Source organism: Bos taurus, chromosome 1, assembly GCF_002263795.3.
Source record: "Bos taurus isolate L1 Dominette 01449 registration number 42190680 breed Hereford chromosome 1, ARS-UCD2.0, whole genome shotgun sequence".
NCBI classification, from domain to species: domain Eukaryota; kingdom Metazoa; phylum Chordata; class Mammalia; order Artiodactyla; family Bovidae; genus Bos; species Bos taurus.
The window spans coordinates 135,584,966-135,601,979 of record NC_037328.1 but is presented as its reverse complement, the minus strand read 5'-3'; the positions used below and the strand labels follow the sequence as shown (position 1 = coordinate 135,601,979).

General features: G+C 42.2%; 1 protein-coding gene across 1 annotated transcript in view; it reads left to right on the top strand.

Moving 5' to 3' along the window:
- The window catches only part of TF (transferrin), a 39,075-nt gene that overhangs the window by 16,164 nt on the left and 5,897 nt on the right, over positions 1–17,014 (top strand). Inside the window, 8 exon segments of the mRNA NM_177484.4 lie at positions 2,131–2,221; positions 2,824–2,862; positions 4,211–4,366; positions 9,341–9,485; positions 11,189–11,206; positions 11,208–11,254; positions 14,067–14,251; positions 15,449–15,635. Of these exon segments, the coding sequence (NP_803450.3) occupies positions 2,131–2,221; positions 2,824–2,862; positions 4,211–4,366; positions 9,341–9,485; positions 11,189–11,206; positions 11,208–11,254; positions 14,067–14,251; positions 15,449–15,635 (868 nt within the window).

The window sequence follows — 17,014 nt, the reverse complement described above, 5'->3', positions numbered from 1 at the left end:
TCAAGGACTCCTAAGGGCTTGTTTCTTCCTAGTGTCAGAACTCTGTGGAGGGCGATCTGAGCTATGTCTACTTAGGGAGGCCAGACCTCAGAGTGAGTGTGCCTGAGACCCATGGTGTGCCGTGGCAAGTGTAACAAGGTCATGTTACTGTGCAAGCATGTAGAAGTTAGCTTTGTTGCTCACAAGGGCATTCCACATTTGCTTTTAGAAGTGTTGAAAAACTGAAGGATATAAATAAGAAAATACATAAAAAGTAACCGTAACCTTATAAATCAGAAAAAATCCTGTTAACTGGGCTCATATCATGCATGAAATTTATTACCCTTTTCTCACCTAAGGTTATCTAGGGAGCTTTTTTCTTGTTTTCACAAAATGACTTGCTCCCATGTTCCCAAAGAAAAAATCATTTTTTGAAAACATGACCTTTTAAAATGTATTTTATTTTTTAAAGAATATACACTATCCTGTTTACAGTGGTTTGTCTGGGGACCAAGTTTATGAGGAACTATCTCTTTCATTTCTTTTTTTCTCTTTTTTTTAATTCAAATTTTATTTTTCTTTTCTATTATGGTTTATTATAGGATACTGAATACAGTTTTCTGTGCTATACAATGGGACTTGCTGCTTCTCTAGTCTATGTATTAATACAATAGTTTGCATCTGCTAATCCCAAACTCCCAATCCATCCCTCCTCCAGCCCCTCCCCCTTGGCAACCACAGTCTGTCCTCTACGTCTGTGAGTCTGTCTCTGTCTTGTAGATAAATTCATTTGTGTCATATTTTAGATTCCACATATAAGTGATATCATATGGTATTTGTCCTTCTCTGAGTGACTTCATGTAGTATGATAATGTCTCAATCCATCCGTGTTGCTGTAAATGGCATTATTTTATTCTTTTTATGGCTGAGTAGTATTCCATTGTATATATGCACCACATCTTCTTCATCCATTCATCTTTTGATGGACATTTAGGTTGCTTCCATGAAAACATGATGTTCTAACGTTGATAATTATTCCAGAGTGTGGGTGTGCTGTAATTTATTGAGCCATTTCCTTGCTATTGAGCATTAAGTCTGGTCCTGTCTCATTGCTATTATGAATCATACATGCATGATTTTGCCTACTTACACATTTTGCCCAAATAGTTTCCCACATATCTGATTGTTCCTTTAGGGTATATTCCTGAAAAGTATATTTCTAGGCCTAATGGGAAGCGTGGCAGTCTTATTGAATTAAGCATCTCTGAAATTTGGGGCTTATTAGCTCTATTCAGTTCAGTTCAGTTCAGTCGCTCAGTTGTGTCCAATTCTTTGAGACCCCATGGACTGCAGCACGCCAGGCGGAATTCCTAGTCTATCACCAACCCTTGGAGCTTGCTCAAACTCATGTCCATCAAGTCCAACCATCTCATCCTCTGTTGTCCTCTTCTCCTCTTGCCTTCAATCTTTCCCAGCATCAGGGTCTTTTCAAATGAGACAGTTCTTCACCTCAGATGGCCAAAGGATCGGAGTTTCAGCTTCAGCCTCAGTTCTTCTAATGAATATTCAGAACTGATTTCCTTTAGGATGGACTGGTTGGATCTCCTTGCAGTCCATGGGACTCTCAAGAGTCTTTTCCAATACTGCAGTTCAGTTCAGTTTGACTCCTTTGACCTTATTTTACTCATTCATTAAAGACCTTTTATTGACCAAGCACTGAAATAGCACTCAGCTAATGAGGTCAAGATTCAGGGCAAAGCACTCCACGCCACAGACACAGCCCTATGTCTCTGACTCCATTTGTTTGTCTTACAAATGAGAATTCTTGATGTCAGAAAGGTATTGTGAGTGTATCTGGAACAGCGTGGCCTATGAGAGGCCAAGGGGACTGAATGTGGGTCTTTGCTCCTGAAGAAACAAAGCAAATCATCCAGAGTTGATCATCAGTTCATCATGGTTTGGGTGAAAATGGGAGTGCCTTTTATTTTCCATGTCAGGTCTGCCTGACTGATCCTTTGGGGGTCCATTACCAGCGCCTTCTGTCTCTTCACAACCTGTGCTGGCAAGGTTGCTTCAAGGAAACAACCAGATGGGCACGTGGGACTGGAGAGGATCTCTTTTTACCTGCTGTGATGTGTTGTGTCTTTGCAGAAAGGAGAAGCTGATGCCATGAGCTTGGACGGAGGCTACCTCTACATAGCAGGCAAATGTGGCCTGGTGCCTGTCCTGGCAGAGAACTACAGTAAGTGGGAGGGGCAATGGTTCATTTCCTCTGGTAAAGAAAACAACCTGAGACAGGAGACAAAATCACAGCCTGATTCAGCCACAGGGAGCATAAAGCTCTTGCTTATTGAGCACCTCCTACTTGCTAAGCTCTGGGCTCCCTCATCTCTAGTCCCTTTCATTACCTTGAAGGATGAGAATCTTCTACCGTACCTTTTATTGTACTCCAACAAGGGAGTTGGAGACTGCACTGGGAAGTTCTAGCTGAAAGTGACCCCTCTGCAGAGGACAGCTAGGTTCTCAGCTGGGATTCCTGGCAGATCTTCTTGCTTCCAAAGTCCGCACTTCTGTTGCCCTGGTGCAGGGATTCAAGTACAGTTAGCAGAGTTACACTATGGTCACAGGATAGATAAGAGTGCAAAAGTTGAAATTTAAAATTTTGGACTAAATTCCAGAGGCCAGGGAGCTAAAGTGAGTTTGCATAATCCAGAGAGCCTGGACCTTTTGGGAACTGGTATATGTGGATAGTTTTCCTGGCTCTTATAATTCTGAGCTGCATATGGGGAAGACAATTTTCACTCTATACATGAGTGTTTAATGACTTTGTTTTTTCCTGTGCAGAAACTGAGGGTGAAAGTTGCAAGAACACACCAGAAAAAGGTGAGTTGGTATCAGTAATTTCATGAGTTTAAGATAAATTCCCATTGCTTTTGGGAAAGCATAGGCAAGTTTAAATTCAAATCAAAAGTAGATAAGAGACCAATTTTCAGAATCAAAAGAACCACAGGAGGAAAATAGTTGGCAAGATAATTACACTTGCCACACCCATGGGAATTCTCTTTTAATCCTATAAGATGTGACTTGTCGTCTTCTAAGAATGCATACAGGAACAACAGCTTAGAGAGATTACAAGTTGTCTAGACTCTGACATCCAACAAGAAAATACAGACCCTCCCACTACTGCTTTGCATTGCATGAGGACTGCAAAGTTATAAACAAGAGTTAGCACCAGCCCAGAAACCTTGCTGACATGTGCCTGGTAGGCCTGAGGGGAGAGGCTCACAAAGGAAGGTATCTAGAGACATGAAATTGCCCAGCCTCCCATCCAGGGCTAAGCCTAGAAACCCAGGCCAACCTGGCTGTCACCCAGGACTCTGGCTTGGGATGGATCTGGAAAGATGTGGCAAGAGCAAGACAGGAAATCTTATCAAAGATTTGGGCTCTGGGTCCCATGCTGAAGTCCCTGCAGGTCATTTCCAGCCATTAGTGTACAAATCTGTTCTCATCACTTTTTCCAGTTACAGCATCCCAGCCTCTTCCCATCATACTAGGAAGCAAGCTCTTTAGCCAAAAATAGAACCATTCTTAGTCAATGAGCAAAAAGATTTGTATCTTTTCTATTGGAAACAATTTCCTGAATTAATTAAATTGGAGAACTGAAATCACGAGTTTATATTCTATTCCCAGTTTTAAAGATCAGCATGTATTTACTGCCACTGATTGCAGCTAACTTGATTATGATAGTTTCACTTTGCATATTTATTTTGGTGCAAACCTTTATTCTCCTTATCGTAAAACATCTGACCAGAATAATAAACTTACAGTTTATTGCACATTTACTACTCTTTTCTAATAAAATTGTTAATGTTTAGAATGTTGGAGTTACATGTATCCTTCAGTATCCATTCCTCTGCTATTCCACAGTGGAGGGTGAGTTGCCGGTTTATGTCAGTAGCTTCAGGCATTTGGGGAAGTGTGTCCATCATCATCCATTGCTCCAATCATTAAGTATTCTTACTGTTTTGTTTTTTTAAGTTCAGATTAATCTCCGCCTCGTAGAATGACTTGTATCTCCCTTCAGTCAGTTATTAGGAAGACCCTTTCAAAGAGAGAAGGAATGATTAGGGATAATTTTATTCCATAGGATGATGGCTGGGTTTGACTGTAGACAGACACTCTGGAGGGTCCAGAGGTGTTAATACTCCCTTTTGGGGTGTCTTTCTTGTAGGGTATCTTGCTGTAGCTGTGGTTAAAACATCAGATGCTAATATCAACTGGAACAATCTGAAAGACAAGAAGTCCTGCCACACTGCAGTAGACAGAACCGCTGGCTGGAACATCCCCATGGGTTTGCTCTACAGCAAGATTAATAACTGTAAATTTGGTGAGTGAGTTCTGGGAGTGTGCTGTTGTCAGAGTTGGGTGGAAAGAGGCGCACTGGCAAGAGTAGTATGGTACAAGAGGCCCTTGTTCTATGATAATACAATTTGGTTTAGTGAACTTCAAGGAAATAAAAGGAACAGCAGGACTGGGAGGTGGATCAGAACGGCTCTTCTCAGTTGCACATAATGGCTTAAGTGAACATATGTTTACTATTCTCTCTCATGAAAAAGACCAGAGACAGAAGTCCATGTTGGTATTGTCATTAGAAACCCAGGCTTCTCTGTCTTCCTGCTTCCCTATTCTCAGCATGAGGCCTCCATCTTCAAGGTTACCCATGGTTGCCATTACATTCATGATCCAGGCAACCTTAAGGAACAAGGAGCCTTGTTAGGAGGTAAAGGAGCCAATTAGGAGGTCTAACCCAATTACTCCAGCTAACTTCTCATTGCCCCTAACTTAGGTACATAGTCACAATTAGCTGTAAAAGGGGCTGGAAAATGCCATCTTTTATTTAGATTTTTATTCAAAAATTAAAAATAGAACTACTGTATGATCCAACAGTTTCACTTCTGGGTATTTACTAGAAAAAAACAAAAATACTAGCTCAAAAAGATATATGCACCCATATGCTCACTGCAGCATTATTTACATAACAACACATAATATGTGAAGAACCTGTGTCCATCATGAATGAATGAACAAAGCAACTGTGGTTTATATGTATAGATAGAATATCATTCAGCCATAAAAGAGAAAGAAATCTTGCCACTTGCAACAACATGGGTGGACCTTGGGAATACTATGTGAAATAAGTGAAATAAAACAGGCAGAGAAAGACAAATGCCATTTGCTCTAATTTATACGTGGAATCTAAACAAAACAACCTGAGCTCACAGACGCAGAGAGCAGATTGGTGGTTGCCAGAGGCAGGGGTTGGGGATGGGCAAATTGAGTGAAGGTAGTCAAAAGGTATGAACTTTGGTTGTAAAATAAGTCATAGGGATATAATGCATATCCTGGTGACTATAGTTAATGCCATATTGCGTATTTGAAAGTTGCTAGGAGAGTAGCTGTTAAAAGTTCTCATCACAAGAAAAAAAATTTTAATGTGATGTACCATATTAAAAAATTGAATAATAAAAATCATATGAGCATCTCAATAGATGCAGAAAAAGCTTTTGATAAAATTCATCATCTATGCATAAATGCAAAAAGGCAAAATGGTTGTCTGAGGAGGCCTTACAAATAACTGAGAAAAGAAGAGAAGCAAAAGGCAAAGAAGAAAAGGAAAGATATACCCAACTTAATGCAGAATTCCAAAGAATAGCAAGGAAAGATGAGAAAGCCTTCTTAAGTGAACAATGCAAAGAAATAGAGGAAAACAATAGAATGGGAAAGACTAAAGATCTCTTCAAGAAAATTAGACACACTAAGGGAACATTTTATGCAAAGATGGGCACAATAAAGGACTGAAACAGTATGGACCTAACAGAAGCAGAAGATATTAAGAAGAGGTGGCAAGAATACACAGAAGAACTATACAAAAAAGATCTTCATGACCCAAATAACCACGATGGTGTGATCCATCACCAAGAGCCAAACATCTTGGAGTGTGAAGTCAAGTGGGCCTTAGGAAGCATCACTATGAACAAAGTCAGTGGAGGTAAAGGAATTCCATCTGAGCTATTTCAAATCCTAAAAGGTGATGCTGTTAAAGTACTGCACTCAATATGCCAGCAAATATGGAAAGCTCAGCAGTGGCCACAGGACTGGAAAAGGTCAGTTTTCATTCCAATCCCAAAGAAAGGCAATGCCAAAGAATGTTCAAACAACTGCACAATTGCACTCATTTCACATGCTAACAAGATAATGCTCAAAATTCTCCAAGTAAGGCTTCAACAGTACATGAACGAAAAACTTCCAGATGTTCATGCTGGATTTAGAAAAGGCAGAGGAGCCAGAGATCAAATGGCCATCTGCTGTACCATAGAAAAAGCAAGAGAATTCCAGAAAAACATCTACTTCTGCTTTATTGACTATGCTAAGGCCTTTAACTGTGTAGATCATGACAAACTGTTGAAAATTCTTAAAGAGATAGGAATACCAGACCACCTGACCTGCCTCCTGGAAAACCTGTATGCAGGTCAAGAAGCAACAGTTAGAACTGGACATGCAACAATGGAGTGGTTCCAAATCGGGAAAGGAATATGTCAAGGCTGTATATAGTCACTTTGCTTATCTAAATTATATGCAGAGTACATCATGGGAAATGCCAGGCTGGATGAAGCACAAGCTGGAATCCAGATTGCCGGGAGAAATATCAATAACCTCAGATATGCAGGTGACACCACCCTAATGCCAGAAAGCGAAGAGGAACTAAAGAGCTTCTTGATGAAGGTGAAAGGGGAGAGTGAAAAAGTTGGTGTAAAGCTCAACATTCAAAAAACAAAGATCATGGCATCCAGTCCCATCACTTCATGGCAAATAAATGGGGAAACAATGGAAACAGTGAAAGATTTTATTTTGGGAGGCTGTAAAATCACTGCAGATGGTGACTGCAGCCACAAAATCAAAAGATGCTTGCTCCTTGGAAGAAAAGTTATAACAAACCTAGACAGTGTATTAAAAAGCAGAGACATATTTTGCCAATAAGGGTTCATATAGTCAAAGATATGGTTTTTCTAGTAGTCATGTATGGATATGAGAATTGAACCATAAAGAAGGCTGAACACTGAAAAATTGATGCTTTTGAGCTGTGGTATTGGAAAACACTTTGGAGAGTCCCTTGGACTGCAAGGAGAATCAAAACAGTCAATCCTAAAGGAAATCAGTCCTGAATATTCCTTAGAAGGACCAATGCTGAAGCTGAAGCTGAATCTCCAATACTTCGGGCACCTGATGTGAAGAGTCAATTCATTAAAAAAGACCCTGATGCTGGGAAAGACTGAAGGCAGAAGGAAAAGGAGACGACAGAGGATGGGATGGTTGGATGACATCACTGACTCAATGGACATGAGTTTGAGTAAGCTCCAGGAGATGGTGAAGGACAGGGAAGCCTGGAGTGCTGATAGTCCACAGGGTTGCAAAAATTCGGACACAAATGAGCGACCAAACAACGAACAACAACAACAATCATCTATTTAAGATAAAGACTCTCCAGAAAGTGGGCATGAAGGGAATGTACCTCAACATAATAAAGACCATATATGACAAAACATACAGCTAAAATCATACTCAACAATGAAAAGCTAAAAGCATTCCCCAAGACAAGGATGTCTACTCTTACCACTTTTATTCAACATAGTTTTGGAAGTCCTAGACGAAAGGAAAAGAAATGTAACCCAGCAGCAGTATGCTGCTGCTGCTAAGTCGCTTCAGTCGTGTCCAACTCTATGTGACCCCATAGATGGCAGCCCACCAGGCTCCCCCGTCCATGGGATTCTCCAGTCAAGAACACTGGAGTGGGTTGCCATTTCCTTCTCCAATGCATGAAAGTGAAAAGTGAAAGTGAAGTTGCTCAGTCGTGTCTGACTCTTAGTGACCCCATGGACTGCAGCCCACCAGGCTCCTCTGTCCATGGGATTTTCCAGGCAAGAGTACTGGAGTGGGGTGCCATTGCCTTCTGACCCTGTATGCTGATAGATATTAACTAGACCTATTGTGGTGATCATTTCACAATATAGTCACAATAGTGAATCATGTTGTACACCTGAAATTAATATAATGTGCTTGGCACACTGCAGTCCAGGGGTCGCAAAGAGTTGGACACGACTGAGCAACTAACACACACACACATGTCAATTATATCTCAATATAAAATTAATGGAGAAAAAAATTAAGAGAAAAAACCCAACTTGATCTTTGTTACAGAGAAACAAGAGGAAATGGCCATTTGGCGGATGGCTACAAGCCGTGCTACAGAGCTTTCTAGGCAATATGGTGTAAGGGATTCTCAGGTCTCTTTAAGATCTTGGCAGCTTCAGCTCTTAGGCCCCTTTGAAGGGGTGGAAATCAGTTTGTTCTCTGTGTCCTCTGAATATCTTCAGGTGTGGCCTTAGTTCTACCTCCTAAAATCTGTGCATAAGTTCACCATGGATATGTTTCCTCATGGTTCTTATTTACTTTAACTTCCTGAGTACTTTCCCCCTGCCATCTCCAAATATGTGTAGCAACTTTAAAAGGAGAGGCCTCTAAAGACAGAGCCAGGCAAGTCCTGTGTGTATTGGAGAGGAGGTTCAGATTCAGAGATGCAATCACACTTTTGCATTAACATGCGCTGTGACATCAGTTTGCCAGGAAGGTGGCTGAGGCGACTTTCAGGAGTTCTGTGCCCCACCAGCAAGGGCACCACATCTGCTCTCCTGAGCCTCCTGGCAGTTATACAGCCATGGGAGAGCAGCTGAGCTGTGAGTGAGATTTCCCCAGAATTTTCTTGAGTTTGGAGCTCTAAGTTCTGTTAAAAGCTCTTCTAATAAATATCAGAGGAAAGAAATACCTGAAAACAAATGGCACAACTCAGGGAGTGAGACCTTCAATTTTACACCAGCTTCAGTCACCTTCCACATAATTTCCATCTCATGTCTCTTTAAGTAATGACACTATTGGGAGGCTGATGGAGTCTCCTCCACCTGAATTGTAATGGTTACTTACCATTTCCAGCCTCAGTGAAGTTTTCTTTCAGAGCCTGCTGCTGCTGCTGCTAAGTCGCTTCAGTCGTGTCCAACTCTGTGCGACCCCGTAGACGGCAGCCCACCAGGCTCTGCTGTCCCTGGGATTCTCCAGGCAAGAACACTGGAGTGGGTTGCCATTGCCTCCTCTGCTTTCAGAACCTAAGGCTGGCAAGTCTTGAGTTGATGGCAGGTCACGTAATAAGCATGTTCTACCTAACCTGGGCCATACACACCTGTCTTGTGTTAGATAAAGTCCACTCATACTGACTCAGGAAGAGCTGACTTTCTCTTGTCCTTCTGCACAGATGAATTTTTCAGCGCAGGTTGTGCACCTGGATCTCCGCGAAATTCCAGTCTCTGTGCTCTGTGCATTGGCTCAGAGAAGGGTACAGGAAAGGAGTGTGTTCCCAACAGCAATGAAAGATACTATGGCTATACAGGGGCTTTCAGGTGAGTCTTATAATCCTCATACAAAAACAATAATAACCCCAGCCCTGACAAGAGTTCCTTTTAGAAGCTCAGGTGAGATTCTTACATTCCTAGCCCATTAGTCCTGCATGTTAGGGTGGCATGTTTACAAACGTATGTAGAAGCCTGTGTGAAGAGGCATCCAGGTCCCTCCAGGACACCGTTTCCGGAACTGGCTGTCATAGACAGCAAAGACTGGTGGTATGGTGCAGGTCAGGAGTTCTCAATGGCAGCAGGGTAGCGGGGGAGGGATTTGCCCTTCAGGGGACATTTGGCAGTGTCTGGAGACGTTTTTGATTATCAGTAGGGTTGAGGGGGTACAACTGGCAGCTAATTGGGAGAGGCTTATAAACATCCTACATGCACAGGGCAGCACCCTGCAACAAGAATTATCTGGCCCCTAATGCCACTAGTGCCAGGTGAGGAAGCCCTACCGTAATTGAATAAACACAGGAGTCAAGCATTAGGCTAACACTCTTCCAATCATCTCTGGGGGGACCTATGACCACGGAAATATACAAAAGTAAAGTCCATGATTTCTACATCTTTGGTTACATCTCTGTTTCATGGAATTTTAATCATTTTTAAAGAGACACCTGTGCACTTTATGACCTTATTAGTCTTTAACTATCCTGTCTGACTTGGGCCTTTGCTACCCTGGTAGTTCATGAATCCATCAACTTCACAATGATGGTGGTATTCATAACTAAACTGCTCACTAGCAAAGGAAAAACAAAGATTATCTCAATTTTCTAGTTAGAACCACCTTGTGAGTTAGAATAAGAACAATTCACAGTCCACAAGTTTCGAATTTCATTAGTAGACTGTACATAAGGAATCACCTTGGTGGAAAACTGCTCCTCTAATATCTGTATTGATGCTTGGGAAAGGATGTAGACCTGTTAGAGAAAATGTGCTAGAGTTTAATAATATATAGAACTGCAACTGTATAACTACAAAGTGTATCAGAGGTTTTGTTTTCTTTTTATTACTTATATTAGTAATATATGAGATTAGTGATCAAATGGGAGTCACAGTTGCTGATATCATGGCCAGCCCTGGATCTCTAAAGTGGCATAATACTCAGCCATAAAAAGGAATGAATTGGGTCATCTGTAGTGATGTGAATGAACCTAGTCTGTTATACAGAGTGAAGTAAGTCAGAATGAGAAAAACATATTGTTTTTTAACAATATTGTAAAAATTGTATATTGTATATTAATGCATATATATGGAATCCAGAAAAACAGTACTGATGAACCTATTTGCAGGAGAAGAATAGAGATGCAAACATAGGGAACAGACTTGTGGGCACAGGGGGTAAGGAGAGGGTGAGACGAACTGGGATAATATTATTGACATATATATATATATATTACCATATATAAAAATAGATAACTAGTGGGAAGTTGCTGTATAACACAGGAGCTCAGCTTGGTGCTCGGTGATGACCTAGAGGAGTGAGATGGGGGGTGGGAAGGAGGCTCAAGAGGGAGGAGATATATGAATATGTATAGCTGACTCACATCATTGTACAGCAGAAACTAGTGCAACATTGTAGAGCAATTATCATCTAATTAAAAATTAAACAAAAAAAAACAACTTCAGATTATAAGATGGCCCTTCTGAATGACAGATGTAGCTCTGACCTCTTTCCTTCTCTCTCCCTGTCTGGGACTCCACAGGTGTCTGGTGGAGAAGGGGAGACGTGGCCTTTGTGAAGGACCAGACTGTCATACAGAACACTGACGGTATGTGCACAACCCTTTGGCCCCATAAATCAGGGTCGTTGGCTCCCTTGTGTTCAGGATATCTTTGTGGAAGTGGTAGGGGCTCTTGTCAGGGTCCAGAGCTGTGATTCTCAACCTGTTTGTTCACCGATGAGAGACGCATCCACTTGTGTAGGCGGAATGGTGAGGACGGTGAGCTTCCCAGTGGCTCTGAAATCGCTCCTAGAAGCCTTCCCACAGGTGTAGGCACTGTGCCTTCTTTCCCCTAAAAACTCCTAAGAACAAAGACTTTTACATACTTACATTATAATCAGCAGGATCAGGAAATTTATACTAACGTGGTTTAATACTCATCACATCCACAGTCCCTATTCAAAATTAGTGAACTTATCACCCAAAGGCCCTTTATAACTATTTCTCATATTTCTAGGTCCAATATATATTTAACCATATTATAAATCCACTCGGAAAAACATACAAACAGTAGCACCCCTGTGGGAATAAGCACTGGGCTTATTCCTGGTACTTATAACCAATGGCTTCTATAACCATTCTCCAAGAGGAGGAAGCATGGCCCCTCAGAAAAACAGCTGATTCTGGGGCTGGGGCAGGAAAAGTGTAAGGTGAACCAAAGAGCATCATGCTGAAGTGCTCAGAGAGATGGAATGTGTCAGAGCACACTGGAACTGTTGTGAAAGCCCTCCACTGGCCAGATCTGACATTTTGAGCATTACAAGAAATAATAACAGTAAGATTGAATAACCCATTGAATAGAATAAGAACACATGAGTCCATCCTGATTAAACGAATGAGTATAAGGGAAATATCTTCTTTATTGCAGAATGCTAATTACAGACATAGAAAAAGTCATGAAGTTAAACAACTATCGTTTGGCAACCAATATAGCAATAATCGATTCTAGCAAGGACCATCAATCAATGGGTACTAAAACTAGTGGGTGGATATTAGATGGCCATGACATTAAAAACAAGACAGCTGTTTTTTAAATGTTGGTAAGAATGAGCATTCCAGCTGCCTATGCTCTATCACTAACAGCTTACACCACCCCCTAGAGTCCAGGCAGTATTACTTCCCTCATAACCCTGTGTGTGTGTGTGTGTGTGTGTGTGTGTGTGTGTGTGTGTGTAGTCACTCAGTTATGTCCAATTTTTTGCGACCCTTTGGACTGTAGACCATCAGGCTCCTCTGTCCTTGGGATTCTCTGGGAAAGAATACTGGAGTGGGTTGCCATGCCCTCCTCCAGCGAATCTTCTTGACCTAGGAATTGAACCTGTGTCACTTATATCTCCTGCATTGGCAGGTTGATTTTTTACCACTAACCCACCTGGGAAGCCCTCCTCCCTTTACCCAACCTCAAATTTTTCCTCTAGTGCAGGACCAACTCCTCTAAGAAGCCTTCCCCAATGGCATACCTCCATCCTACAACAGAATCCTCTGTCCCCGTTGCTATCATTATTGAGTTCATCACATTCTGTAATAAAATATGGTCACAGGGAGCTCTACTTTTTTCTTACATCTCAACACCAATCACAGTATAAGGTACGCAGAAGTTACTAAGTACTTACTTGAGGGAATATTGGTTTGGCTAATTTTCTTTCACTCCTCCTGTAACTTTTGCTTTTCCCTTTAAGAGCTGTCCTTTTCCTGCTGCCTGAGTGTTACCCTAGGCTGGTTCTTTGCCACTCCTTGATTTCTCTTTGTATCCTTCCAATAGGGCTCCCCTCTCTAGACCTCAGTTCTCTTTGCAAAGACTCCCAAAGCCTTAACCTTCTGAGGGGAATTTATAGAGGAGGCCTACCTCCCTATACACTCCCTACCTAAACACCAACCTAGGATCTCTGTTTGCCCTGTGGTCATGTTTATGTACGAAGTACGCTGATACTGCAACCTGAACCAGAATAAATCCAAACTCCTTACACTTCTTTCTTTACACAGCCTCGTCCCTATGGAGGACTTTGTTATAGGTCCCGTTAGTCAAGCCTAGATTAATCAATGTTGAAAGTGAATGCTGTAGAATTATACTGGGTTTCAAAGTCTTATTCCTTAAAACTATGTGGTGTTTTACAAATTAGCCACAGTAAACAAGCATTATTTTTACTGGAAAGAAAATTTTTTATCATGCCCTACTAGATGCCCACTACCCCTAACCCAGACCAAATCACCTCCCTTCTCATTTTTCCTAATTGTCCTATTTGGAGCTCACACGTTAACATTGATTTCCATTCATTAACTTCTCATAGACCAACCTTTCTTATTACCCAAGTGCCACACTAGAGCTTCCCGTAGTTGCTCAGCAATGAAGAATCCACCCGCAATGCAGCACACCCGAGTTTGATCCCTGGGTCAGGAAGATCGCCTGGAGAAGGAAATGGCAACCCACTCCAGCATTCTTACCTGGGAAATCCTACAGAGAGAGGAGCCTGGTGGGCTACAGTCCGTGGGGTTGCAAAGAGTTGGACACGACTGAGCGACTATACACACACATAGCCAGATGGTATAGCACAGATATTGTCAATCTGCTTAGAGGGTCATGTGCTTCCTACAGTGGAGTCTAAATGGAATTTGGAACTTAGCAGAAATGAAGATCCTTTTGAACATACATCATCCACAGAACGTGGTTCACTGTCCCTTGTCTGGCTGGGAAGACGGAAAGGAATGGCCCCAGGGAACTCCTGATAACTCTCTTCCTCTCCATATTAGTGAAACCTCTGCTGGCCACTGGGTCCAGCCCCCCTACATGCTAGTGGAGGGTGGTCACATCTCCCAGTGAGGATGTTTTGATCTTTGGCTGATGCACCTTTTCTGAACCTAGGAAATAATAATGAAGCATGGGCAAAAAATCTGAAGAAGGAAAATTTTGAAGTACTATGCAAAGATGGCACCAGGAAACCTGTGACAGATGCTGAGAACTGCCACCTGGCCCGAGGCCCGAATCATGCTGTGGTCTCACGGAAAGATAAGGCAACTTGTGTGGAGAAAATATTAAACAAACAGCAGGTATGGACCAGCCAGGGACTCCAAACTGTTTTTATTGTGTGGGTATGGATTGCTGAGGGATTTCGCAGGCGAGGAGAAGCCCACACTCCTGTATTCTTTTCCTGGAAGTTAGAACTGGGAAGGTATGGATGGTGGACTGGATCTCCCAGACCTGCTCTACTCATATCTTCTGCTTGCTGGAAATCAGACCTCAACTGACACATGTGTTCCAGGGTCCAAGCATCTGCCTTCTAGCTCGACCCTGACCTTGTTCTGTGGTACCCTCATTTTACCCACTTCTGCCTTTTTTTTTTTTAAATGAAGGCAACTAATCCTGTTTCCCAACTCTTTTTGGATACAAGTCATCAAATGTGGACTGTGTTTCTTTTGCTTAGACAGACTGAGAACCATTCCAAAAGGAAGAGAAACCCAGGAACCCTACCGTCAGGGAGATTGTCCTCTGGTGAAAACAACCAACCCAGGGCTGGCCCTGTGGGGAGAGGGGCTGTCTGAATATTTTAATCCTAAAGACCCTTCCACCCCTAAAGACCAACCTCCCCTCAGTGACAGCTTCCTGCCTGTTGATGCATCATTAGTTTTCTCCTTTTAAAAATGAAGATAGCATACCTTTGTGAGTCCTCTTAAGGTAAATGACACTAATAATGAGCATTTAATGAACATTTCCTAAGTGCTAGATAGAATGCTAAACTTTCTGTAATCATTATTTCATTTATAATCTTAGAAGATGTGGACAAGTCCAGGCTTTTATCAATTTAGGATCAAAGATGCAGCTGACAACTACCTGTACCAACCCCTCATTGGGTGGCTCTTATTTAATACCTTCTTGATAATACTACTTAAAAGGGAAATGTTTATGTCCTCTCATTTCCTGGAAGTCATCCCCAAGGCCATGGCCAATGAAGTGGGGAAGAGAGATCAGAGAAGTTAGCAGTGGGTGGGTGGGAGGGAGGGAATTCCCCAAGGAGATGGGACTAGGCTGGACCCTACAAAGGATTTTGGGGCCTCAGGGAAGCCTAGATTTGGGGCCCATATTCGTGTTAATGCCAAGGGAAGGATGTGGAAAGATCCCGAGGCATCCCCTGCAGCTTCCCTTTCTTCCCGGGGCTGGTTCCCAGCTTCCAGTTTCCTCCATCCCATCCATGTGTTCCCAGGGGCTCTTTTCCACAGGTCCTCATGTACTTTCTGTCTATTTGACAGGATGATTTTGGAAAATCTGTAACCGACTGCACGAGCAATTTTTGTTTATTCCAATCAAATTCCAAGGACCTTCTGTTCAGGGATGACACTAAATGTTTGGCTTCAATTGCGAAAAAAACATATGACTCCTACTTAGGGGATGACTACGTCAGAGCTATGACCAACCTGAGACAATGCTCAACCTCAAGTGAGTAGGAGGAACAGCATGGGGAACCTGCAAAGTGAATATGGCTGGGGTTCTGGGTGCTGGATTCAAAAGGAGGGGCAGACTGTAGTCACCAGGAGATGATCAGCTGACTAGATGAAATGAGGAGGGAACAATGCAACCTAGCATGGATGAAAGGCTACTTGTATGGGCAGATGGTAAGGGGACATGGGCTGACGGCACTGGACATGCAGAATTCCATGCTATTGCTTAGAAAAGGACGAGAGCTACATGCCCGTGCCCACTGCTCTGCTCTGAATACCTTTTTTATACTGTGCTGTCTTGTTCAAAATGGTAGCCTCTAGCTACCTGTGGATATTTGCTGCTGCTAAGTCGCTTCAGTTGTGTCCAACTCTGTGCGACCCCATAGACAGCCTCCTACCAGGCTCCTCTGTCCCTGGGATTCTCCAGGCAAGAACACTGGAGTGGGTTGCCATTTCCTTCTCCAATGCATGAAAGTGAAAAGTGAAAGTAAAGTTGCTCAGTCGTGTCCGACTCTTAGCGACCTCATGGACTGCAGCCTACCAGGCTCCTCCGTCCATGGGATTTTCCAGGCAAGAGTACTGGAGTGGGGTGCCACTGCCTTCTCAGCTACTTGTACGGGCAGATGGTAAGGGGACATGGGCTGATGACACTGGACATGCAGAATTGCATGCTATTGCTTAGAAAAGGAAGAGAGCTACGTGCCCACTGCTCTGCTCTGAACACCTTTTTTATACTGTGCTGTCTTGTTCAAAATGGTAGCCTCTAGCTACCTGTGGATATTTAAATTTATATTATTAAACAAAATTTAAATCAGTCACACCAGCCATAATTCAAGTGCTCAGTAGATAACCTGTGTCTCCACATAGATGAAAAAAGAGAACATTTCCAGCACTGCAGAGAGTTCTTTTACATGGTGCTGTTCTTGAGAGCTTGAATGGTGATAAGTACCAGCAACTCTAAAGTTGCTATACATAAAACAGGCATACCTTGGAGATACTGCAGGTTCAGTTTCAGACCATTGCAATAAAAGAATATTGCAACAAAGCAACTCATATGAAGTTTTTGGTTTCCCAGTGCATATAAAAGTTACATTTATACTACACTATAAAGTGTGCAATAGCATTGTCTAAACTAACAATGTACGTATCTTAATTAAAGATACTTTATTGCTAAAAAACCCTAACTATCCTCTGAGCCTTCATAATCTCTCTGCTGGTGGAGGGTCTTACCTCAATATTTATGACTGCTGACAGATCAACTGTGCCAGTTCCTTAAAATAAGACAACAATTAAGTTTGCCCCATCAGTCGACTCCTTTTTTTTTTTTAATCCTTGATGACTGGGTTTTAAACTTTATTTTCACAAATGATAAAAACT